This window comes from Falco rusticolus, chromosome 3, assembly GCF_015220075.1.
Source record: "Falco rusticolus isolate bFalRus1 chromosome 3, bFalRus1.pri, whole genome shotgun sequence".
Taxonomy (NCBI): domain Eukaryota; kingdom Metazoa; phylum Chordata; class Aves; order Falconiformes; family Falconidae; genus Falco; species Falco rusticolus.
In genome coordinates, this window is record NC_051189.1 from 116,665,721 (window position 1) to 116,692,288 (window position 26,568).

The 26,568-nt window shown below is 46.2% G+C and overlaps 1 protein-coding gene across 7 annotated transcripts in view; it reads right to left on the reverse strand.

Moving 5' to 3' along the window:
- NFYC (nuclear transcription factor Y subunit gamma) overlaps positions 1-26,114 on the reverse strand; it is a 37,137-nt gene extending 11,023 nt beyond the window's left edge. The window contains exons 1-5 of one of the 7 annotated variants that reach the window (XM_037379067.1): positions 25,950-26,114; positions 9,428-9,532; positions 7,495-7,607; positions 3,660-3,731; positions 2,043-2,156 (exon numbers count right to left, since the gene is read on the reverse strand). In XM_037379067.1, the coding sequence (XP_037234964.1) occupies positions 2,043-2,156; positions 3,660-3,731; positions 7,495-7,599 (291 nt within the window). In that variant the 5' untranslated portion in view covers positions 7,600-7,607; positions 9,428-9,532; positions 25,950-26,114. Of the gene's footprint in view, positions 1-2,042; positions 2,157-3,659; positions 3,732-7,494; positions 7,608-9,427; positions 9,613-21,895; positions 22,057-25,949 lie in introns of those variants that run through there. The other 6 variants (XM_037379065.1, XM_037379068.1, XM_037379064.1 and 3 more) reach the window with 6 other exon arrangements.
- Positions 26,115-26,568: the final 454 nt, after the last annotated feature.

Below are 26,568 nucleotides of genomic sequence, written 5' to 3' on the forward strand. Positions count from 1 at the left end.
AAATGGGGAATTCATCCCAAAATAATTTAAAAATCCCAAAGATATCTGAAAAGAAACTTGGCAGAAAGACCACGATGAGTGCTCCATGTATTAGTAGCAACACATATGCAGAATCCATTGAGTTGGGGATGGGATTAAAAAAAAATAAAAAGAAAAAAAAGTATCACAGGATCTTATGCAGGGCAGGGGAATCCCAAGAGGTGTTGAGAGAACAAGCTTCAGCATGTGGAAGGGCAAAATGGTTAAAAGAAAGCATGAAGATTAAAACATATACTCAGCAAACTGGCCAAACATGTATCAGAAAAAGGATGTGCAAGAGCCAACGAGCTTCAATGGAAAACTGGCAAGGTAAGTTACAGCTTGTAACTTTACTTTTATACCTTGCCTGAAAAAGAAATCTAAAGGATAGCATTAGGTCAAAGCATTAAAGACCTGAACAAACAGTTACCCAGCAATAAGTCATCACTTAAATGTATTTGCTTAAGATGCGAATCAACCCCCAAGATAAAAAAGCTGAATTTCTTAATAAAAAAAAAAGGGGGGGGGGGGAAGTACTCTGTCATTTTTAAATTCTTGCAAGCCATCTTAAAAAGCAGGGCTCATCAAGAAGCTATTAAATGTCTCATTCTCATTAGCTGAAAATAAATTTGTAAAGCATATATATATATATATGAACAAGATTTCAGACAAAGATGCCTACACTGCCTAATGAGTAGGTAAAATTTAAAAGACTATCAAATCTCTCATTTCAGGCTAGTTGACATTTCTAAACCTTGTGCTGTCCTGGCATTTAATGGCCAAACAACAATCAAAAAAAAGCATGAGAGACATTTCTTTTGTTCTGCAGGCAGCCTATATTATAAAAGTATCTTCAGCAGGAAGAAAACTTTTACTGAGCAGATGTATCTCATATTTCATTCTTCATGCTGAAGATTGGGTTCAATCCAATTTCCTCAGGAATAAACTTCCCTAAGTCAGACCGCTCCAGTCGAAATTTTCATCCCCAATACTCGCTACGCACAGACTGCATTTCTCCAGCTGCACTGCCCATGCGGAGAGCAGCTGTTCCAGGATGGCAGCTGTGGTGGAAGGCAAGGCAGTCAGAAAGAAAACCCGAGCGGCATCAAGGTCTTACACATTAGGACCAGGATTTAAGTGTGATCCTGAAATAAACGGATCCATCCAAGCTTGAAAACTGTTAACAGGACGTGCCTGAGCTGTCACTTGTACTGCAGAAGCATCTTGTTCATTGAATGTGCATCAGATACACCCTTCTCTCAGTAACTGCACTGAACCCGGGGTTAAGGGAATAGCATTCGTGCAATTTAGTGGGGACCGAGTGGCTGGATGCCCACTCAATAGGGCAGCTTTGGATTGAGGTCAGACATGTCTCCTTGCTGCTACAGCAATCTCTGCACCACAGAACAGGAGAGCTGACACGGTCTTAAATATCACAATCTCTCACCTCTGATCCGAGGGCCTGAACTGGTGGTTATTATAGTCTCAGGTAGTTCTGGTCAACATAAAAAGACTAAAAGTGAATGCCTTTTGTCTTATTCCCTCCCATAAAAGACCCTAAAGAGTTACAGTTTCCTCTTGAACCACTAAAAAATTACTATTCCTGAACAGAAGAAACAGTAATCTGTTCTGGAGGAGGGTATTTTTGTTTTCATCTCTACACATAAATTGACACAAACTAACATCTACAAGCTTACATTAGAACTACTACTGAAAAACAAATCAGCCAGAAGCCCAACAGCTACAGCTATCCTGAGCCGTTGCAGCAGGTTACAATTAGTTGAAAGCTGCAGCTTTGATTTTTTGGGCTTTGTTGTTGTTTGGTTCTTCTTTTAAAAACAAATTAAGACAAAAAAGCATTTCAGTTGCACAGTTACACTGCCTGCTGTGCTTTGTACAGGGGTTTGTAGTGATAAACACAGGTACTAAGTTACTGTCTACAAAACATGCCTCATATTATGGAAACAAGGAGTTGGAAACAGTTTGCGAAGCAGCTGAAGGGTAGGTAGGAGCAGCTCCGTTACCTGCAGAGTCCTGCGCTTGTTATCTTCTGTGTGTATCCATGCTCGCAAAGTCAATTCTGTTATGAATATCTGAGCTGCCTTGGCGAACAACACAGGAGCTTCTGCACTAATCATCTGCAATTACATTGAAATTTTATATATATATATATATATATTTTTTTTTTTTTTTTTTTTAAAGTTTACCATTAGTATCCTAATACCGCAGAGTGGTAGTCAAGAGTAACTTTATCACGTTAGTCAAAGCTGAATGCTTGCACTGTTTCAGCAGGGAAATTCCCACATCAGAGTATCTATGGGTCTGATGGTCCAAAGAGTTATCAGCCTCACGTTAAACGCAGCATTAGGAGTATTGAACATCTAAAATTTGTCTTGAAAGCCATGATTAGTCAGATGCAATTTCATATCGTGCTGGACGATGGCAGGCCACTAAATGGCATCAGGGCACGGTCACCAAGAGGGTGTCAACCAGCAGCTTCTGCTGGCAGTGCTTGGCATGTGTATAAATCATTTGGAAACTGAAGAGGACAGACTGATGGCTCATTTTAAAGCCTGGCCCTTACTTTATAGTTATAGCATCAATATAATTTGAAATGAACACTGAAATTACAAAGGAGGTTTGGAAGTCTGAGTAAAGACTCTGCCTCACCAAATTTTTTCTCCTTAAAAAGCATCTAACTCAAGTTTTACTCAAATTAAGCAGTTTTATTATTAGCTAGCTTAACAGTAACGCTTACTCAATAGTACAGCTTTCTTACTAAATGATGTTGCAGGCAGGCCAGAGACTTCCTCCCTCCCTGCCCTAAAAAAAATCTCATCTTTCCCATCATCATCAAAAATTTGGCACAGACACTGAACTGGGACCTCAGAAGCCTGGGCTGGTCCCCTCCCCAGGCTGAATGAATAGCTCCCTTGTGTTGGAAGGCAACACACACCTTGTTCGGCATCTCATTTAAATGGTAAAGGTTGCCGTAACTGAAGGATGGTGGCACATTGAGAAAAACAAGAAGAAAGTGCAAACCATTCCCTTTGCTCTTAGGAGTTAAGTGTCTTGACAGTTTTCCAGCTTAAAAAAAACAAGAGTCAAACCCTGCTGGTGATTCCCTTTCCTTCCTTTCATGTCAGTAAGTTTTAATTAGTCAGTTCACGTGTTACCATCATCAGTCACATGTTTAGCTCAAATACTGGTATCAAAGCCATGTTATCCACCTAAATTACTGGGTTTTTTTTCCAAAAAAACTTGAAACAGTGCAGCACACATTGAAGTGGTATCACCCTACAGTTTTGTGAAAGGAAAAGTCGAGAGAAACAGGAGGAAACATGAGAAAAGACAGTTAAGACCTGGAAAAACCAGGAAATCCCCAGAATTATACAGTAGGCTGGTATTTACCAGGAGAAAGCAAAACTGCACAAGTCTTCAAAGGTCCCAAGTGATGTTGCTTTCCCAGCTCAGTTTAATTATACAAGGCCAGTTAATATTGCTTTCAAGGTGACCATTAAAATATGCTTTAGAAACAATAATAAATAATGGTAACAAGTAGTAATGAATTGCAAGGAATTATAGCTAAAATACCCACCAAAAGGATCATAAATACTTAAAAAAAAATCCCGTGAGCGTACCTTCACATCTTCATCTAGTTTCATTATCTTCTTAATACGAGCCAAAGGGAGTTCTTGAACTCTGAAGTCTTTCTGCAGAGAAATTCACATTTGAGACTCTTTACTGATACTTAACTGAAAACAAAGGTAAGATAAGAAATGTTAAAAGGAGCCTGTGTCATCTAGACCTGCCTAAAATTAGATTGACAAAAATGACTTATTTTCTTTGAGGTATGGCAGCCTCTCTCCAGGCCTGAGAACTTTCATCTGCTTTTCCATACTTTATGCTGATATAATTCTACTTAAATCTTCTGTCAGACACTTGTATCTACTATTTCACCTCAAAGCTAGAAGTCATTCTGCAGAACAGAATGTTTCTAATGTTATACATTTCTGCATCTATTTATATTTGAAGCAACTAATTCAATTAGGTGTCTCGGGACCCAGAAACCGTTTGAATTACAAAAAGATACAAGAGAAAATGAAGGCAAAGAGGAGTTATGTGGGGCCACAGGATGAAATTTTGTTTGCTTTATTTGTACTTTCCTGTTGTCCAATACCAATTTTGGTGTTAAAAACCTTGCGAGAATCTTGTTAAAAAAAAATAATATATAAAATCTCTCCCATTCCTGTGTTATGGATTTCTCACTATTTTCCAGCACAGAGAAGTGCTGACTCAAAATGGTGTAATGATGGTTTAGGAGACAGAGAGGGAGCACTGTCATTGTACTGAATCATCCTGCTCTGCTCAGCTGTTTGCACGTACCCAAGCCACCACCGAGCTAATATCTGCTCATACTAGAAGGCACCAACGTGTCCCTTGGAGAGATCCTCTGCAGAGAGCTCCTGGGGTTAGGGAAACTGCCAAGCTTCACTATAAACTGTGCTTTCCCTTCTCTCAAGGTATAGAGAGGAATAAAACAAAATAAATTAAAAAAAAACAAACCCAAACCCCCAGTGTGCTGCTACCAGGAGCTGCTTGAAACAGGGAGAAGGGCTGAGGCTACGTAACATTGCATCAGGAATGCAGCAGCCCTGCCCACAAAGGACTTAAAAAACCACCAACAACACCCCAAAACTTTCCTTCTCACAAGAATGTTTTAGAAAATAAAAGGAAAGTCATTCCTCTAGGGAAGAAAGCACCACGAGACATGTTAGTGAAACAAAAGAGGGGAAAAATGCTGATAATTCTGTTTTCTATTGAAGCAAAATACAGAGGTTGTGCGTGGTCCAGCCAGCGCCCCAGCAGGGGGCATTTTATTTAATGTATATATAAAAAGTTTATTTATATACATTATTTTATAGGCATATGTACTGAAAAGGCATTCTGTGCCCTCATTCTGGAGAGAAATGTGAATGCGGTGCTCCTGGTAATATGCTGTAAATCAGAACTAATTTGGGGGGTGTGGGGGGTCCTTGCAAGGAGTGCAGAGGGCTGCTGCGTCCTGCTGATGAACACTGTGTTTTGGAAAGATTTTGGGCAACGAGAGAAGAGGGCAGCCAGGGCTGGGACCTGTGCTTGAACACACAATATGCTCAGGGTGACATTTTCAACCAGTAACCGCCGCCATGTAAACAAGTTAAGGGGTTGCTAGGGCATGGAAAAATATTCCAAAGGTATTTTTAAGCAGCCTTTTTTTCTGTTTTTTGTTGTTTTTTGGGGGTTTTTTCATTTTTTTTAATTTTGGGGTTTTTTTGGGTTTTTTTTTTTTTTGTTTTTTTTTAAGCTCTTTGCTTTTTAAAGAGCCTCGTGAGCTTTGAGCAAGCCTCAAAGAAAAATGAGGACAAAATTTCTAATTTGTGAAACTCGTAACAGTCTTAAGTACATTAACTCCTATGAAGAGCAGAACTGCAAGTAGACATGCATAGATACAATGCTATTAAAATCTTTAGAGAAAAGAGACAGTGGGAGAAATTAGAAAAAATGAAAGCTTCTTTATTCCTTTAAGGCAGACAAGCAAACGTCACATAAATCAAAATTAATACGCAAGTACCACGGTGAAGGGAAGCATGACCACTACTGGCTACCACCCAGCAGAACAAACTTGAGACACCAATTCTTCATCTTTTCTTTTTTCCAAATTAGGTCTCAATGTTTTCACAGGCCTCTTCTAACTCATTGTGGAGCTGAAAGGCAAGTTTCAGCCTAGTCCTGTTTCCTATTTCTCCAAAGCTAGGCTACAGTCGTCTGTTACATCAGGCAGAGAGCAGGGAGCTCTGGTTTGTTCTTCTAAAGCAACTCCTTTGGGTTGCCCCCCACTGCCCCCCGAATTTTAGCGACCAGCAGCACACGGCAAACACAAAACCAGGCAGAGAGTGCCCTGAAAAGCAGACAACCAAAGCAGCTTTCCACCAAACAGCTGCCCTGACCTCCACTATGCCGTACATGCACATGCAGATGAGCTTTACATCCATGGGAGCACTTTCAATAAGACGCACAATAAATTCCAGGGTTTGATTACGCAGGGGACAACTACACAGGAATGTTTTGCAGTTATCCCTTTTCCTTTCCAACTCCCCTTCGCTGTCCTCAGTTAAATTTTCAATGACTTACTAGCTTGCAATGCAATAAATAGATTCATACGACAGTTAAAAATTAAGCTGCCCATACTTGATAAGCTGCATAATAAACCCCTTTCATGTGGAGATGAAGACAAACTACAGCTCTTGAACACAAGAATTCACTGTGCTGAAAGAGGAAAGTAATTAATTCTGGTTATGCATACAAATTTCTACATCTGTTTCTTTAATCAACTATCTGCACACAGGCTGAAAAAAGAAGCTTATCTTCAGACTAGTGGATTGGGGTTTTCACTTTGAACAGCCCGTCTTCAACTGGAGTTCTTTTGTTTTCAGTTACATTAAAAGCACAGGAGTATGCTTTCAGGACCACTGTATCACAGTCATCTATCAATCTCTCTTGAAAAGTCATTTTTATTATATGCCCTTGTTCTCAGGCACATCTCTTTTGGGGATGGAAAAAAATAGAAGCTACTTAGTCCAATTCTTATCCTCAGCCTATACAGGATTTTTTTTAATCAAATGGCTTTAAATTAATAAAGCATGTGATAACGATGCACTTGGCATTCAAGAGATTTTCAAAATTTCAGGCTTGTCAGAGGAGATGGTTCTGGAAGAGGGCATCATAGTTCTACACAAAAGTCTAAACCCAAAAATTCATTCACAAACTTGTAACTGTCTGCCAATAGCCAGGTGTTTGAATTTATGAAGGGGTGAAAAGACTATGTTGTATTTTGAAGAGTAACATCTCTGGGGCACGCTGATGCAGCCTGCCCTTTGGTGGGGATAAGGGTTCCCTCACATGCTGGTCACACATGTTATATTACAGAATCTGCACAGAAGTTAACCAGCCCCTGTAGTATAATGTGAGGTATGTTCTCAAATCCCTCAATCTCCTCTTACCTACAACAGCACATGGCAGCTACACTGGTACCTGCAACTATTTTACAATCACTTCCCTTTCCCCCCCCAACAAACAGGTAATTCCACAGCAATTCTCTAGAAAGCAGCCACGGTCATCATTTAGCCTGTTAAAAGAACCTTTGAATCAACTTTGTTGTCTCGTTTAGCCCAGAAAGAGCTGGCGGTATGACTGTTACATCTCACGACACTAATTAGCTGCATTCTGTTTATACCTCCAGTTCTGCCAGTTGTAGCCAACAGTCAAAAGCCTGGCTGAACGGTTTATTTATCATTCAGCAATTAAGGCTGCCTTGCAGTGTGTAAACAGCCAACTCTGCTGTATCCCATAAGCAGCAGCAGTATGGGCAAGCCGAGGTTTATCTTGCTACCAGACATCACCATCAGAAATGACACAACCGCTGGGGACACTCACCACCGTGAGGTTGCGTATCTCCTCCATGACTCGTGGCCAGAAGGACTGGAGGCTTTGCTGGGCATCGCTGTTGCTAGCTGTGCCGAAGCCACCATCCGTGGACATTCTGGTAGCTGGGAGAAACAAAAACACGTGTTAGCAACTAGGGATGGCAGGAGTCAAAAGGCTCCCGGAGATTCTCTCCAAGTCCCAGGAATACACAGGAAGGGGCCAGCCTGGCTTATCGCTCTGGAAAACTGTCAAAATAAGATATGCCAGTCCAGGTCTCACGGCAACAGTGCAGAGAGACTCAAACCCCCTGGAATTGGTTGTGTTTTGTTTTTTTATTTTATTTATTTTTCCAGAGATTGAAAAAGAACATAAAAAAAAAATCAAAACAAAAGTAGTCCTTATTTCCCTATTAGTGCTTTGCCTTTTCACAAGGAATTACAAGACATAACTGATGCCCCGTCACAGCTTGCATTCCAGTGCACATTCACTATAAAATCTTTTAAAATCTTTTTTTTTTTTCTTGCTTCTAACAGCCAACAACAATGCGGGATGTGGCAGTAAACCCGCCTCAAGTTGAAACCAGAATGTCAATCTCAGCTTGATATTGTTTCTAAATGTGTAACAAAACGGTTGCTTCTGTACCTATTTGAAAGGTGTCAAGTTCTGTGGCTTTACACTTTTTAAAAAAACCTCTTCTCCTTGGGTATAATCAAAAGAGAAATTAACAGTCTGTACAATACAGAATGTCAAAAGCACCAAGTACGATTTACAATGCAAATCTTTTAATTGAAACAATTTTTAAAAAGCCTCAAGGTTGTCACTTAGTGTTCTGCAACTGCAGGATGTTAAGCAAGTCTGGCTACGATTAAATTTACACTGGACGTTGCCTGTGCATTAAGACTGGTATCTTTGCAAAGGGCTTTATGGGAGGTACCAGTCGTCACCAGGAACTTATGTAGGGAAAACAAAGGGACAGTAACGGGGTTCAGGCTTTCCCCTATAACCACACCGTGCTGCAGTGAAGATGGTGAAGAGGTCAGGACAAGCAGCATTGATTAACCTCATCCTTGGGTGACCGAGACTGTGCCAGCCCACGTGGCACTGTCTGGGGGTATTTCAAGTTCCAGCTTGACACAGTTCTTCCCCCTCCCTGAACTCCTAGATCAAATTGTGCCTTTTTGATGACAAAGTCTTAAGACAGCTCTAGTTAATATTAAAATGAAGTCAGATGCCCAACTTGGGAAACCTTTGGAACACCAAGACCTGCCTTGCTGGCTTCCTCCGTGTGACAGGAGTGCGTGGGGCTCTGGCAGGATTCCCAATAGGGATCACAGCTTGGAAGGATGGGGCAGACGGGCCAAAAGCACACGCAGGACCTGCCGAGATACAACCTGACAGGACAGGACCGGTGCTTCCCGTGCGCTGAAAGCATCTTGGTGGATGCCGGAAGAGTCACTGCTCACTTCTCAAGCGAGCAGAGCGGAGGAAGCCAGCAAGTTACCGACATTAAACGCTTACAGGGTCACCCAGAGCATCTTTGAAGTTTCCATGAATGACACGCACACACCATGCACAAACAGTAAGTCTCTGTGCCTCTCGTAATGCGCAGCAAGAAAGGGTGCAGCATCTTCTATAGGGAAAGATCTCAAGATAGGCACAGATGTTTGTATGTTGCTGTGTAACAGAGAATAGACACAAGGATCGATTTAGCTCCAAGACAGACAGGCACAATGCCCGCTTGCTTTGATCTGCCATGTAAAGGTTTATTTCAGCCCTTCAAGCCGAAGGGAAGCACAGCAACGCTGTACGACGCACCAAAATACCGATGGGAGGCAGCGGGCAATTGCCGGTAATTTCAAGATCTACTACTCCAAAGCAATGACGATCCATAAAATCTTATTAACAGATCAAAGAGATGAATGTCAGACAATTAGTTCGTTACCTCCTGCAGCCTACGCTTCCCAAGGCAGACTCTGTGACAGTTGTATTTTTCTTTCATCAACCTGAGAAGAGGACACAGGAGGCGTGGGAAGAGCCGAAGGGGATTCTGACAGGGGATGAAAGAGGAGGTCAGAAGATTGTATTTTCAGTCTCAAAGCAAGACAGGAAGAACTCCAGGTAAGGAACCTATGGAAATAAGTGACTGACAAGTTACTTGATAACTCTTCAACAACTATTCACATTATAATACTATCTGCCTACAAACTGAGATATTTCAAGTACTTGTAAGAAAATACACAGGGATAAATATTCTAATGAGAGCGTTAAAACTGGCAGTTTATTCTCCCCCCCGCCCTCCCCTTGATCTGCATTGTTAAATGTAGACAAAAAATAGTTCAGGCACATAAATAAAAGCTAATCCTTGAAATCTGCTCTGTACTGGCAGTATTTCAACGCTAACACTAGACGGGGTCTTTTCTGCAACCGAGGTGCAATTCATCTTGAAGACAAGCCAAAACACTTTTCAAGGCTTTATTTAAAATCATAAATTACTTGCATTCAACCCACTTAAATGCTGTAATGGAATATAATGCTCTACATAACCCCAAGAAACAACAGGTTAAAAAAACCCCACACAAAAAACAAACAGAAAAAAGCTAATGGAGCAAAAAGGAAGAAAATTCCACCACCGCCGCTTTACCTCCTCCTACTGCATGTAAAAGCAAATTTCTCGCATTAAATATATGCCCCTGGGGTACTCATCCAGATTTCAGGAAGAGCTAGAAATGGTTTATTCCAGTCAATCTATAATTTAAAAAGTCCTGTCGATGAACACAAAAATTTTCCGATCTTCAAGGTAAACACAGGACTGATTTCAGCACGCAAAACGAACAGCCTGATGCTTAACCCAAGGGACAACTGCCACTTTAAATGACTGTTTAGGATAATTGTTAGGAAATTGAGTAAGAGTAGAAACGAATCACCAACAGGCTGATTTTCTGAAAAACTTACAGAATGAAATCACTTTAAACTCTGAAATAAAAGCCTAAGCAGGTTAAAACTGCTCAGAACGTTACTACAGTAATTTCTTTCCATTAAAATATAGATAGATGAGTGGTGGCGAAGGTACTTGCGAGCATTAGGGGAGAATTCTGAGGAAAAGAGAAAAACTGAAACCGTCACGCAAACCTACAGCGTTGGCTCTGTCAGACAACTTTACTAATGAAACCATTCCTGCACAATTAGGTAAGTTCCTTCACCCAAGGCGAAGCTGTGTTCTCTTCTTTTAAGAATGCCTCACAGGATTAGTGCCAACAAAAAAAAAATCCAAAGCACACAACAGAAGATAAGCCCACCAAAGCTAACAGGGAGGCAGCTCCTCTAATTTCACAGTATCAGCATCTAAACCTGTTTGTCTTTTTTGATATGCAGCTTGCAGGGAAATTTTAGAGCCTCATTATACTTCATCCTTCCTCCTCTAAAGGTTTCCTCCTCCACAACTCTGTGCAGAAGGGGAGAGGTGCTCTGAGGACCCCCCAGGTCCCTGTGCTGCACTCTGGTAACGCAGGGTATGGTCTCTCAGAGGTTTTAAGAGTAAACTGGCTACTCTGACCCGGTTTTGCTGCTGAATAATAGAAGTTACAAGTCCACCTCCTGTGCCACCTGATTGCCACAAAGCATAACCATAACCAGAGAGAACTTGCCAACTCCAGCAGTGCTGCGTCTCCATGCAGAAGCTGGGCAAGTACCTTGCAAGCTTGACACGCTTCTGCCCCGCACAGCGCTCACTTAACCGAAAGCAGTCATCTCACCGGCTGAAAAGCAAAACGGGGTGCTACGCTGAGCTCGGCTCTGCTGAGCTACCAGCCCGAGTCCCGGGAGCCTGCAACCTAAAACTCCATCTGTGCAGAGATGCCCTTGCGGAGGGATCTAGACGATGAGGTTCACGCACACACAAAACACAGTGACAACATGGACACGTTACTGGAATGAGATACAAGCAAGCAAATAACCAACCACCCCCACTCCCCCCCCAGAAAATAAACCCATACAGAGCAAGAACTAAGAGCGTAGCAACAGGGGAGACTGGGATACACCACCTTCACGACAGCCAACCAGTCCACACAGCCTGGAATATGCTCCGTAACAGCAAAGATTTTGTTTCCACACTAAGGGGAAAAAGAAACTGATGGCCAAAAAGCTGAGGCTTACACATAAAGTGCCCCGAGGTGATTACAGAGCAGATTAGCAAGCACATCTCAAGAACTAGACATCAAGACTTTGCAATTAGAGCTTTTCTGCTCACCGGAGCGGAACACCTTTTACAAACATTAAACTTATAAACTCCTGTGGCAGCTGACAAACGTTTAAGAGCTCCACTTCACAGGAGCACAAAGCAAGCATGAAGACACCTCTGGTGTCTGCGGTTGGTTTTTTTTGTTTGTTTGTTTTGTTGCTTTGTTTTTTGGTTTGGTTGGTTGGTTGTTTTTTGTTTTGTTTTTTTTTTTTTCTTTTTAAACCAATGCTAGTTTGCGCTCCTTCTTTAATGCCGTGGGAAGGGGGAAGCAGTCTCACCCTGGATGCCTATGATCTGCACGCTTGAGCAAGAACCTGCTATTGAAAACACAAGCTACAGTATAATCACAAATAAAGCTAAGATCTCTGATCTTGCAATTCCACCTGGAGCAGGTATCCAAGAGCTCTTCAGCTGCAAAACCAACGGCCAGGAACAGCCCACCAGACCCAGCAGAGCAGCAGCTGCCAGCCACAGCCACGGGACATTCCCAGGCATTGCCAGCACCGCTTGCCAAGTGAGCTTGGGAACCGGAGGACAACCTCCCCGGCCGACGAGGCTCATGTCACAGCTTCTGATGTGCCTACTTTTAAATTATTCCCAAGCTGGCCTTGACTAAGAAGTCAACCAAACGAAATCAGCTGGGTGGAGAGCAGATCTAAATGAAATTTATCCAAATATCTGAAGGGATATGCAAACGGTGAATACCAGAGGGAAGTACTGAAAAGCCTCGAGGCTCTCGATGGAGGAGACAGTAACTCAGCAACATTGTCAAGTACCACAGACCCTGGTGATATCAGAAATGTCAGGTTCTTTGCATATAGTACAGTCACATTCCCATGACTTACGTTATGGGAAAGAGCCCATTTTATGCAATGTTGTATTACATGGCAGAAGAATCATATTCCATCCAAGCGCCTTAAAAAGACGGCTAAATCCAAAGTAAGATGGAGGCTTAAAAAGAAACGAGAGAGACAGAAGCTCAGGCAAACGTTTTGCCTCAACATCCTTAGATTATAGCTACAAAAAAGGATAACACGCAAATATTTCTGAAAACTGCCACTGCAAAAACAGATCCCCGACAGATTCCACCACCATACAAATACAGACTTACCACCTCCACACCGACAGCTTAGAAGGCTCCCACCCCCCCAAAAAACACCCCTGCACAACTCTTTTTGAGATGCTGTTGTTTTACAACATCGGCTATCCCACAAAACTCACAAGTTAATTATTAGGAAGTAGTGTTACAGAAAAGGAGAAAATAAGCAATGCAGTTCCTCTTTTTCGTTAAAAAAAAAAATAAAATACTTAAAAATCCACCATCTTTACCAGCAAAGAATAAAAACCAATGCCACGGCACTTAGCAAAAACCCTGGAAGTCTGAAGAATTAAAAATAGATCCCTAAAGCTGAAAAGCTAATATTTAGAATAAATACTAATCCTGGCATTGTATCTGTGATACTCCCAGTCTGATGCACTAATTCTCAAAAATGTAGCGTTCTGTTTTGGGAGCCTGTCCCTTGATTTAAAAGTAAAATGTGCAGAGCCGCACTTGCATATCTAAAGAATGAGCTCTGTGTAGCAGCAAGCGCCAGACACCTGATCCTGCCAGAATCAGAAGGAACAATCTAGCAACCAAGAACTAGTTTCACAAGAAGAATAAATACGCTTTTAAATGAATTTAGTAATGCATTTCTTTAAAGGCAAGCAAAGGACGAGTCTTCCACGTATGAGAGGAAGCCACATACCTGCACCCCTTCCGAGATGCTGCTCTCATTACCTCAATTAGAACAATCTGCGGTATCAGAATATCACATGCAGAATATACAGCCTGAAGTGGACTATGACAGCAATCGTTGGTCTCGGCAGCAATCACGACGGCTGAAGGCACACTGAGAGGTTGTCTCTGTGCAGCAGATCAACGGCACTTGTTTTGCATGACATCATGCCCTGTGCTATCTTACTTAAAAACAAACGTTGGAGAAGTCATGTTAATGGTCTAAAATTGCTTCCACAGAGATACCATGCCTCAATTCACCATACATTTTCTCTGCTTCAAGATCTACTCAAGTCAACAGAGATAATTTCAGCCAAGCCGCCTTTCATGAAATTAAGATCAAATTTATTTCCATTACAGTCCAAACTACATGTTCACTAGACAGAGGCCAAGCAGCACAAGCGCACAACGTGGCTGGAAATACACAGGTGCCACAACCACAGCCGTGAATTACTTTTACTTGCTTTGGGGGGCAGCAGTGGTGGTATAAAAATAGTTCTTAATCGTGTTTGAGATCAGTGGTTTCTTCTTCTACCTTAATATTCAGGCCTTGCCCGCTCAGTTACGTAAAATTTTTAAGCCAATAATGCAATTCAGAAACTTGAGTCATGCTGGCAGTTGTGTTGGCACTGTGAACAGCTATTTCTTCCAAACCAATGCCGCGGACTTTGTGTTGTCTCTGTTTTCCGCACCTCCTGTTCCCCACCGCTCTAGCTTTGATCAGGAAAGCGGTACGAGCTCTTCAGGCTGGCGGAGGGAACTTGCCCCACTTCTGACAACGAGAGCACACGAAGAAGGCCACTGGGAACACAGGGGTATGTGGGCACACAACTAGTGCATCACCCTCTACAGAAGGTTTCCTAGCCATTGAAACGAGGCACCGCAGTTACAAAGTCCCATCAAAACCGTACACAAACCCCACATCTCCGACCTGATGAAGAATTGGTAGTTGCCACCAGTGGCAAAAGCTGAACAAACCGAGACCGAAATCTCGCTACAGAGGGCTAAAAAAACATAAAAGATGTTGCCACAGCGTGGCACAAAGCACTACAACAGACAGAAGCACGAAGATTTATGCCTCGTCTTGCCAAAGCAAAAGGAAAGACACAAGCCGTAGCATGCAAGGATCTGGGGTTACGACACATGAGCCTTGAACGATTCCATGAGAAAAACCAGTGAATGCGCACGCTGGGAATGGGGCTTGGAGAGAGCCGGGCTGGCATGTGCTGCCATCGCTACGTATGCCAAACGCCTTCTGAAGGAGAAGTCGCTTCAACGTACACATCCAGTTGAGACTCATTTCCAGTTTTGGTATGTCCACAAGACAGCACAGAAAAGGCTTTGCCTATATAACATCACCCGAACAAGTGCTGGGGGGGGAGGCGGGGGAACACCACATTTAAAGGGATTTACACAACGGGGTTTTTTGGGACACACGATCAGCTTTGAACAAACCCTAATACTCAACATCATCATAGAAAGGAAGCAGGAACACTTTAAAGATAAAATGTAATTCACTATATAATCCATAGCATTACATACACAGCAGAATTATTTCAGCACATCACACCAGTAATGATGTTGTTGTTATTAAAACATAAAAACTTCTATCATTATGTACAGGCACAAATTATGAAAAAAGTTACAGCTAAGCCATACGCCAAAGTCAGAAATCTCAGACTTTAACACTAGATTTATTTATCTCAAAGATACAGGAATTCTCTTCCATTTCTATAAAACAGTGCTATAAAATCTAATGCAGCCTTTAAAGGTAGCAATAATCACAAACTCAGGAAAGCCTGAAGTTCTGCTCTTGATGAAAACACAACCTTGCAGCTTTTTGAAAACAATTTCAAGAGGCTTGCAGTAAAACCAACATAATTCAAAACACCAGTGCTTCCTCCCAGTGCACTATTATAAGAAACTTTTGCAATTCCTCAGTTTTATTTTTATCTGTTCCCTCTCGCAGTATTACACACACAACCCTCCAAGCATATAGCTGGCACCGTAAGTGGTCGATTTCAGCTGATGGGAGAATCACTCTAGGCTGTTGGATAAGGTGCGTACTTGCAGATTTCTCTTGTTCGATAAAATTAAAATTGAACATAATAGGCTAGTTAAATGCTGCACTAAGTTACCTACGGGGGCTATTGAGTACTTATTGCTAAAGATTTTTAAGAGAATGCTGCGAAACGGTGTTTAAATTGAGTTGATCTTGCCTTAGGGCAGAAAAAAACAAACAAGATGACCTCTTCAGGTGCCTTCTAGCTCTTTTTTCTACAAATACTTAGCAGTAGATTATTCTATCTTCAAAGCACTGTTTGAACATTAGCTCCCTAATACCTCTAATGCATTATTCTGTTTTCATTCATGCGAAGCACGGCATTTGATTTAAACCCCAACCAGTTACAAAGCCAGAGAGGGAGATCTGGATTACCACTTCCACCAACACAGACAACTCGTTAAACCAGCGCCGTTCGGTTTCAGCAGCTAGGAGGGCCAAATCCGCTTTGCACCACTCCCACTGCTGATCTGCTGCTGAGAGCACTGCAATCCATGCTTGGCTGGATCACATGCAGGCATGCCTCCTACTCTCCCCCTTCTCCACCCCAGTACCTACGGCAGGAATTCTGCTCCTCCCCAGAGAGTCGGCAGCTGGGTTTTGGCAGGCTGGGGGAAAGAGCTGCCTCTCCACCACCCACTCAAGAGAAAAAAAAGAGAGCGAGCAACAGAGCTGATCCCGGCTTTTCTGGCGGGGAGGTGGCAGGGCCAGAGTAACCACCCCGACTTTGTTCATGCAAAGCCAAATGGGCCAGATAACCTTCCCGATAGGGAGTTTGTTATGAAGTTACAGCCCTGATCCTGCAGGTTGCTGCATCAAAACAAGCCCGTACCTTTCAGTGGGCGCTGAGCTGGGAACGGCCTCGCAGGAAGACACGTGCTACACGCTCAGCAGGAACGAGAACCGTGTCTCCAGCGCTGCTCCAGCTGCATGGGGAAGGAAGAGCATATCCTACAGCACAGACAATGCACAGCAAAGGCATTTTACTGAACACACACACACAAGCACCCAGAGAAACCGTGTCGAGTTTCTTATCTTAATACAGAAGACGGCGTGACCTAGCAGTTAGAGGCAATTGCTGGTGCAGACAATGGTATGCTGCAGCCTTCTGCAGGCGGATTGACAGTTGGCTTTACTCCTTCAGGAGGAAAAAAAATAAAAAAAATAAAATCAGGCCTAATGCCTGCTTTTACAGAAGTATTGAGTTTCTATTTGCAATGCACTAAGTACCTAACAGCACTGCTAAAAGTCCTCTGGTCCAGCAGCAGTCCACATCAATTTTTGCACAGAAAAACTAAAGATATACACAGTCTAGACTTAACTCTGGGCAGGGTTTGGAGAGCACACCTACAGCTAAAGGCTGGGATCAGAAAGCCACCAGGAGCACAGCACAGCATCAGAAACCATGCTACAGAATCAAGACGTGACCTCCCCACAGTGTGGCACCAAGTCAAAAATGAGGCTGCAAATATTAGACCACCACAAAAAATAGCACAGGACCAATTTTTTTCTTGAAAGGTAAAGCAAACAAAATGGTCTGAATTTCTGTTTCTACTGGTTATTTTACTTTCCTTTCTTCTTTGAATGAAACAGCACAAGGGTCACGTTTGATATTCGGTGTTTCAACAGTTAAACACGATGAAATAGTGGCTCTTTGCAGTGCCATTTTGGCTGGCAAGCACACAGAGTAAGAAGCAGAGGAAGAAAATTCCCAGACAAGTAACAAGTGTCTAAAATGAATCGTGCTGCCTCTCCAGCTCCTAAATCAAACACCCAGCAGAAATGGAAAAGCTCTTTTAAGTAAAGCATGTTCAACTTCGTCAAGTCTACTTCACACGATAAAACAGTTGGCACATACCAAAACAATACTGCATGTCCCGTACTTCACCTTATAAACTTTAATCTCCACCAACTTGGCATAAAATTGGTATTAGGTATTGCAGCTTTATAAATGTAAAAGAAATTACAAGCTACACACCTCACAACTTATCTCCCAGTACTGGTATACACGTGTTTTACTCCTTAATAACAAGAAAAAAACACAATAAAACAAACTCACCTTAACAAAATTACATGGTCTCAGTCCTGAATAGTTGCGTGCTTACACTTTTATAGGGAAAAAAAATAATTTAAAAATTTAGCGAGAAATATTAAGGCAGTGCCTTGCTCTCAGAGGCAGAAGGCATCTCACCCAGACTTGTACCATGTGGGAATGGAATGCCACAACTGCAGTGACATCAGGTAGTCACAAAACAAAAGGATTGTCACACACCCTGAACGTATACAATACAGCATATGGTATATTAATAATTCAAACATGAAATCCAACAGAAATATTTTCAGGCCCACAGGCACTATTTTGGCATCAGCAGTGTTAACCAAGTGATAGGCTTCACCGGTTCAGAAAGGGTTTCAAATATTTCAAGATCCAACGATAGTTTTCAGCTTCGGTGGTACCTATTGGGTACCTGTCACCACGCAGGCACCCATCGCAGAGACCACCTCGGACCGCTGCCCCCGAGAGCTCACAAAAGCAAGAGGGGTCTGACCTGCCTTTGGGTTGGTTTGCCCATTTCTTTTATTTTGTATTTTAGGCAGCAGCAGTTCTGATCACGCAACATACATAGATCCTGCTCTGGAGCACAAGCAGGAGGAAAATGCCTGTTAACACAGTACGGACTAAACAGACATTCAGCCTGGAGATTATTATTTTTTAAAATATTATTTCAGTTGATATTTTTTAATTAGTTAGAAATAATTCTGCATTAAATTAAGAGTTTCTTTTATATAGAAGTCCTGCGAGTGTCCTCACGTTCTCTCATCTTTCTGACAGCCAACTGGCTGAAAAAGCTAAATTGGGTGCTTGCTATTAACCTCCTGGTTACACTGGGACCCAGGCAGCAGCTGGAGCAGACAGCCGTCATATGATGATCCTGCGCTACACAGATGCTGCAGCACATTTAGGGCAAAGTTATGCTTTTAATTCTAATGCAGCCTTAAGTGTGGTGTGTCTCTTTGCTCTTCTGCTGCATTTTTAGCCTCGACCACCACTGTGCTGCTGGAGAGGGAAGAGGGGAAGGCAGAAAGAAGGATTCAAACTAAAGCAGGGCGGCAGCACATACAGTCTAGAAACCCATGAGTGATCAATATGAGGTATTCACAAGAACTTGTGAGGTTTTAGAGCAGAGTGAAAGGCCGTACCAGTCTATAACTGGGCATGTCTTCTGCGAACTTTGTTATCCTGGGTTGGCAAATCAAATAAACGTGCTGCTTTTAGGGGGTTCTCGGGTTATTTTTCTATAGGGACTACTGTAATAACCAATGTTCCTATTACTTTCTTCACTCCCTTAAGCTAATCTTACTCAAGTTAAATTGTGAAATGTCATCTTGCGAAAGTATTATTATTTTCATAAATATTTTCATAAAACTATAAGTCTTTTGCCTCCTGAGATCAGCAGATCTTACTTGAATGAGGCCCAACCTGTACTGCTCCACAGGCAGACATGATGGACTACATCAAACCTGCCTTTTTTTTCTTTAATTTATTTTTTAAAACTGATCCTGTGTTATAAACAAGCAAATTGTAACCTTCTGGGTCACTTTCATTGACTGAAGAAAAGACAAGTGAAAGCAACCTGTTTTGATTTATCAGGCAGTGACCAAACAGCAGAGCAAGTTATAAACAGACAATAGAAGAAAATCCCCACAATGAGATCGCAGCATGTAGAAAATACTCAGTTTTTGAGAACAAACCAAAAAAAACTTCCTGTAACTCCTGGGAAGCTTTGGCACGTATCCTGAAGTTTGATCTTGCTCTTGGTGCCCCTTGTAACAGTTGCTATATTTTTTGACCCTCTGAAATAGAAGGTAAATTGCCTTCTTTATCAAAAGATAGTAATTAAAAGAGTTTAAGTTAGCAACCATAAAAATTTAAATCGCTTACAACATGGGCAGATTGGTAAACCCTGAAATTAAGAAACCGCTTCATGTGCCAACACTATTAAAATACAGATGTCACGCTACATTATATAAATGCAAGATTACTAGTCCGATTAAAAAAAAACAAAACAACAAAAGCACACACAAAACAACACACCAACCAACCAAATACAGTGGCTCGAAAGGTGACCTCCTGCGGGCATCACCATCCTCCCAGCCAGGTGCACATGTATCCTCTTCCTCCTCCTCCCAGCCACCAAGGTGTTCAACCCAGGGACCACAGTTTCCCACGATAAAACTTGTTCTTCATGCCTTCGCTACTTGTGCTGCCCGTTCAGTTAGTACAAAAAACAAGCATGAAGTCCCTTAAACAAAAAGATGGGCCTGTCTTCTGAGCCTGCATTCCCAGCAGGTAAAACTACCAGGAAAGCCCAGGAAACACACAACTAACTTCTCTCAGTGGTGTAAAATGGGATCCAAGGACCTTCCTTTCCCTCACAGTGCTGCAAGAAAAAGTCAGGAACCGGTGTAATTTGCTAATAATAAACCCTTTACAGTGCTACCAAAATCTTTATGTTTTTTCCTGCTGCTCTTGACCTGCTTTCTAGACCAAGCAGCACCTATTCTTACACGGCTTCAAGCTCTTGCAAGCTTCAGCAATGAAACATGACAAACATTGGGTATAACGAACATTTCTGCAGTATTTCTTATTTCATTGTAGCTGCAGATTCCCTCGCGTTCTGCCACCCCTTAACAGCACACAGCAGCTGAATATACCCTAATTTCAAAGCAAAAATCTTAACAAGTCTCATTTTTGCTTAAAGATGCTAACAATGACCTTCACGCTCACAGTAAATCTCCCGATTCTGGCCAACAGCCTGCTACAGAAGTTACTGCAATTCCACTAACGTACCGGAGCAGCCACCATTATTAACAGATGACTTACGATGACGTTTCTCATTCTGCCCCCCCCCCTTCTCAGACAGAAACTAGTATGCCATGCCAGGGGCCACAGGAAGTTGAATAAGCTTTGCCTTATAAGCTTTAGCACAAGGTGATGCTATTCACCAGTCTTAATTTAAATTAAAATACCCAAAATAATACTCAAAGGCTGTAACAATTCAAAGACCATTCAGGTTGAAGTTCAACCCCACGACTCGGTCCTTTGTTAGCAGCTGACACCGACGTGCAGATCAGGTTCACGTGCCAGGGCCCATTTTTCTAACATCCCTACAAAAATAAGTTGCACACTGTAATTACCTCTAATTTTCAAAACAGGGCTTTGAAGGTCAATTAGCAACGGGGAAAACAACAACAATAAAAAAAGGGAAAAGCAGGACTGAGGACACTGGAGCTATGTTACCCAGTTCATCCCCGGGAAGGCAAGGACGCCAACAGCACCATTTAGCATCTCTCCATAGGAGCGGAGCAGAAGGAATGCCTGCAATGTGCTTTGCCTCCTTGCCGAAAACTAACTTTAATTCTGATCTACAAACTATTCTCCATGTCAACTGGGAATAGTTTTCATTTTTCTACTTTGATTCTTTTTTTTTTTTTTTTTTTTTTTTTTTGTTGCAGTCCAAAGTGCCATCAACAAACTTTGCCCTTCATTCTGGAAACTGGGAGCAGTGGTATTTCAAGGTCACTCGTGCTAGTGAAGGCAGGCCTAGCTCCGGCAACTTTCCCTGCGGCACGGCACGGCCGGTGGCAGCCGTACGGAAGCCCAGCCGGGACTCGGGGTGTCACCGGGCCAGCCCCGAAAGCCCTTGAGGCTGGAAAACTTGGAAGCTAAGCGGTACCGTCACCCCGTTCCTCTGCCTGTCACCGCCGGGCTGCGGGGCTCCGATGACCTTCAGTGCTTATTCACAAATAAAAAGGAAAACAAAGGGCTGCTGATACTTGGCTGGAGTTGGGCTGGGGGTTTGGGGGTGATGGGGGTGCCGCTGTCCCCCTACCCCCCCGCCTCAAGGAGCCACGTTCTGCCCGGTGCTCACTCTCAGCAGCCGGGCAGCCCCCGCCAAGGGCAGCCGGGGGAGACCCCCCCACCCGCGGGTCGGCGGCAGCCCCGGGAGCGGGCTGTGTGTGTGTGGGGAGGCGCTGCCATTTTCTCCCCCTCCCAGCGCCGGTTACCGGCCCCGGCGCGGCCCTGCGGGCAGGGCGCGGCCCCGCGCTGCCCCCAGCCATGCCCGCCTGCCCCGGGGGGCTCAGCCCCGGGCCCCAACCACCGCCCCCGCTCCGCCCCACCGCCTCCCCCTCCTCCTGCCGCACAAGGCCGGTCACCTCGAGGCCGGGCGGGCAGCCCCCCGCCGCCAGGGCCTGCTCCCCCGCCACGGGGCCGCGCCGCGGCCGTCCCCCGCCCCAGTCAGCGCGGCTCCGACCGCCGCGAGCAACTTACCGGGCCGCGGCCACCACAGGCCCTGCCCGCCAGCCACAGGGAGGCTGCGGCGGGGATGCGGCGGCCCCCGGGCCTCCCCGCCATCCCTTTGTCTTTGAGCTGACCCCTGCCTGTCGGGACTCCGCGTCCCCGCCGGACCGGGCCGCCGGCCCCTTTAACAGCCGCCGCTCAGCCTACCCTGCTGCGCCCGGCCGGCCCGCCCCGCCCGCGCCTATTGGCTGCGCGCCGCCGGGGGAGGGCGCGGCCCCGCGCCTCCATTGGCTGCCGCCGGCAGCGCAACCTCGCCGGCCACTTCCTGCTTTAAAGTTACCTTGAGAGGCGGCGCAGGGGTCAGAGCGGCGCCTCCGCCGCGCTCCCCGCCCGCGGCCCCTCCGCAGCGCGGCGGCCGGGCCCTCCCCGGCGGCTCCCATTGGCCGCGCAGCTCCAAGTCAAACAAGCGGAGGCTCGTGGGGCGGCCACCGATTGGCCCGCGCCGCTGTCACTCCAAGCAGCGCCCGCCGTACTGCACACGCCGCCGGCGGGGCACCGGGTGCTCAGGGAGCCGCGACCGGGCCGCACCGGCACACGGCGGGGGGGTGCACGTCCAGCACCGGTGGCCCACTGCGGGCCCGGGCCGGGGCCCCCCGCTGCCTGTCGAGGGCCGTTCTCCCCGCGGCGGTGCGGAGGGCAGGCCCGAGCCGCCACCGGGAGGTTCCCGCTAAGAGAAAGCGGGCCCCGCCGCAGAACGGAGCGCGGAGGTCCCCGAGCGGGCAGCGGGACTGAGCCACGGGACGTCAAAGCCAAAGGGGCTGCAGCCCGTGGGACTGGGGGCACTGTGTGGCAGGGCTGTTACAGGCCTGTTCCCGGTGGAGGGTTCACAGCCACCGGGAGCCGCGGGTAACGGCTGGTCCGGTGGCACTTCCCACCTCTGAGCCACCGAGAACACATACACAGCACATAGCGGCCTGGATCACATGCATGCTCTGGTGCCTATGGGAGACTGAAAAAATAATCCGGGGGGGGGGGGGCGGAAATCAATCAAAGCCTGCTTTTCAGACAGATAAAGCCCCTGGTTTAGCAGGTGGCTGCCCAAAAAGACACCCTCCTGGTGCAGAGCCCGACCCCTCTCCCTAGGGCTGAATGCCTCCGACAATCCTCCTCGAAGGATGCTCTGGGAAGCGATGCAAGCACTGGCAGAGCTTTCCCCTCTTGGCCATACGCTGGAGATTTCCCCCTTTGCGGCTTCAGCCCCGCACACAACATCCCACCAGCCTCGCTCTGCCCACACCACAGTTCTCAGAGCCTCCAAGAACGTTTCTGTAGCTCTTGGATGGGACTGAAAGATGGGAACGGGGTGTTTATGAAGCACAGATGATATTTTAACCTCTACAGACCCATCACTTCCAGCAAGTTACCAATATCTGAACAGATTTCAAGCCGTGTTCCAAGATACAATTTACTGCTTGAAAATAATGTGCTTACAGGATTATATAGAGCAGCAGAGGAAAAAATATTACAAAGCACAGCCAACGCTTCGCTAACCCTGCAGATTAAATTAGTTTGAATCAGATAGCAAGGAGAGATTAATTTAAAAATAGACCTTCCTGGTGATTTATTAAATATAATTGCTTAAAACACATCTTAGAAAAAATAGTAATACTTAGCAATGCTTTGTTCTCTTCCTGTGTCATTCCTCAGATAAAAGCAAGGGCCTCTGAGCTGCGGTATGCTTACTATTAGAGGTATGCAAGGTACTTTCAGGCGGCATGCAAAACAAACCTAGAACAGTCCACCGCCTTTCCTGCAGAGAAGAGGAATGCCTGGCTGGTATTTCGAGTAGTAACAACTGCCCAAACACATTCCCATGCGCCTTCTCACATCATGATGCGACCCAGTCCCCTACGGAGCAAGAGCCCCTCTCCTGCACACAGGTAGGACCCAGCGTGGCCACAGGAACAGCTAATGCTCTCACAGCATTTAATAATTCTTCATGATCGTGAAGAAAAACAAATTAATTCTTGGAAGCCCTACACTAAAGGGTTTATTTCAATCACTGCAGCTGTTCTTGCTCTGAAATCACACGGGGCAGTTGAGCTAACACTGAGAAACTGCCAAAATCCCACTTGAAAGACTTAACTACAAAGCCACTGGGAAGACACAGGGAGAAAGGAATGCTCTTAACCCAGGAACTGTCGTCTGTTGCTGCATTCTACAAGTTGCAGCATTTCTGAGAATGCCTTGCTGCACATTATTCACGTATGGCATGAGAACGTACACTGGCAAACACCAGTTATCTTTATAAAGTACAAAATAATGAGAGGGAACAGGTTGGCCGTACAGGATAAATGATGGGCTCAAGGTTACCCTGCCATCCCGCAGCAACCTGAGAACCAGCGGGATTGCATTTGATTCCCACTCCTCACTTAGAGCAAACAGCTATCTGTCCTCTGCAGGGCTTTCAAGGCACCACTTTTTGCTTTGACCAAGAACTCTGTGTTCATCCAAAAATGTGTCTAAATCTTCCACTCGGTGTGATCACAGTGGCCCCTGTGTGAGCCGGCATCTCAAACAAGCCCCTTTAACGGTGACACAAAACACAGCATGGTTATGACGGAGCACGCGATGCCAGATGTGACACTACATCAGGTTCCACCACAACAAGCAATGCCTAAGGGACAGTACTGGTAGGCTGGTACCAGAGCACAGCTCAACTGAAGACAAACACTGACTCTGCAGGAGCAGCTTAGTCCAAAAACGTAACCTAATTAAATAAGGACATGGTTAAGCCTAAGAAAAGGCACACAATGTTGCCAAGGGCAACAGCAGCAAACGATGTTTGATGACCCAGGAGGTCTATTTTCTGAATGCAGGACTAAGAGTTAACCACATGCTTGCAGGCTGTTTGCTCTGCATCACAAGTGAAGCCAGTTAAGACTTTCCTTTTAATTGCCTGTACTCAGACAGCTGTTGAGACACACAAGTAGTTATTCATTAGTACGTGGAGAATACTTTACTCAACGAGACAAGTGTCTCAAAAGGCGATATGAAGTCACGTTCGAGAACTATCGAGCATTATTACTTCTTCTTCTGTCAGCAACCCGAAGCCTACCAGAGCTCCAGGTTCTAGAGCCAGCCCTGGGACATGGCTCAGTCAACATGAAGCATAAGCCAGCCCTGCCACCAAAGGGCTGTCCTGCCGCCCCACCTGTCCTGTGCCCACCACTCAGCCCTGCTGCCCCCAACACCCGCACAGCTAATGATGCGGCTGGAGAATGAACTGACCTGAATGAAATCCAACCCAGCCAGAAAGAATTAGCTTCTGTCCATGCCATACTCATACTGCTTTTAACACACGGTGCTTTACTGGTTACTGGGGGGCATTTCCTTCATTTTCTCAGTTCAGGAAAAAGCAGCATCTAAGGAGACCGTATTTATGTGCAGATATTCTCATAGTGCTCTGTGCCCGGGGGTTTCGAGCAGAGGTTAGACAATCCCTCAGATATTTACCAGAGACCCACTGCTTATCATCCCGCCGCTCTCCCCACCCAGCGTCGGGGCCACGCTCTGGATAAGCGTCCTTAAGGCTTTCGGAGCAAAGCAAAAGCCCCAGACACCGATAAAATACGGCATCACCAGCACGTGAAACCGACCTCTCCCGCAGCACACCCCCTGCCGGGACCCGGCAGGCCGGGCCCGCCCCCACCCCCGCCGCTGGCTGCCCGGGAGGGCCCCGCATCCTGCCCTGCAGCTCCTGCAGTGCCGGGCCCGGCCAGGCCCCGTCCCCCCATCTCCGCGGCCGAGCCCCGAGCCCGCCCCTCCCCCACCCCGGGCTGCGCGGGGAAACGGTTCGGTTTCCTGGCTTCTCCCCGGTCCGCTCCTCGTGACCCAATCAGCGCGCAGCCCCTTCCGCCCGCCTCCCCCGGCATGGGCCAATGAGCGGGCGCGGTGCGTCTCCGCCAATCGCAGCGCGGCCGTTTGCGGGGGAGAAGGGGGGAACCCCTCAGGCCGCCCCCGCCCCGCGCCCCCTCACGGGCCGCCGCCGCCGCCTCCCCCCGCCGCCCTCCCGCGCACTCACCGGGGCGGCCGGCGCCGCGACCTCCGCCTCCTCCGCCCGGCGGCCGCGCTGCCTCCGGCCCGGTTGGCGGGAGGCGGGAAGGAGGGGGAGGGGGGCGGCCGGAGCACAGCGAGCGCCCAGCGGCCGAGAAACAAGATGGCGGTGGCTCCGTGAGGCGGCGGCGCGGGGCCCCACCCCTTTCCCCGGGCGGCCGCACTGCGCAGGCGCATGACCCGCGACTGATCTCGCGAGAGCTGCGCCGGGCAGGGGCGGGGCGGGCCGCGGCCGGCGCGGGTGAGGCCGCAGCGGGCGGGGGGTCCGGGCAGGCCGCAGCGGTGGCCTGGGCTTCGGCGTGAGGGACCCGCGGCTGCCGGCCTGTGCCTCGGGGCTGCGCCAGGCCTCGGGGTGCGGCAGGGGCTGGCCCAGGTCTTCCCCGGCCTAGGCCTGTGCGGGCCCGGGCGCCAGCGGGGCCTGTGGGGGCAGGCGTGGGGCAGTGCCCTGGGCAGGGGGCCCGCTGCCTCGCTCCCGGGGTCTCCCCTGAGGTGTTGAAGGAAGCCGTCGCTGTTGCTTATTGCCTCTGAAGCCCTGGCTCTCCCCCGACAGCCCCCTGCAGCACGGGGATCATAGCCCGAGGGCTCTC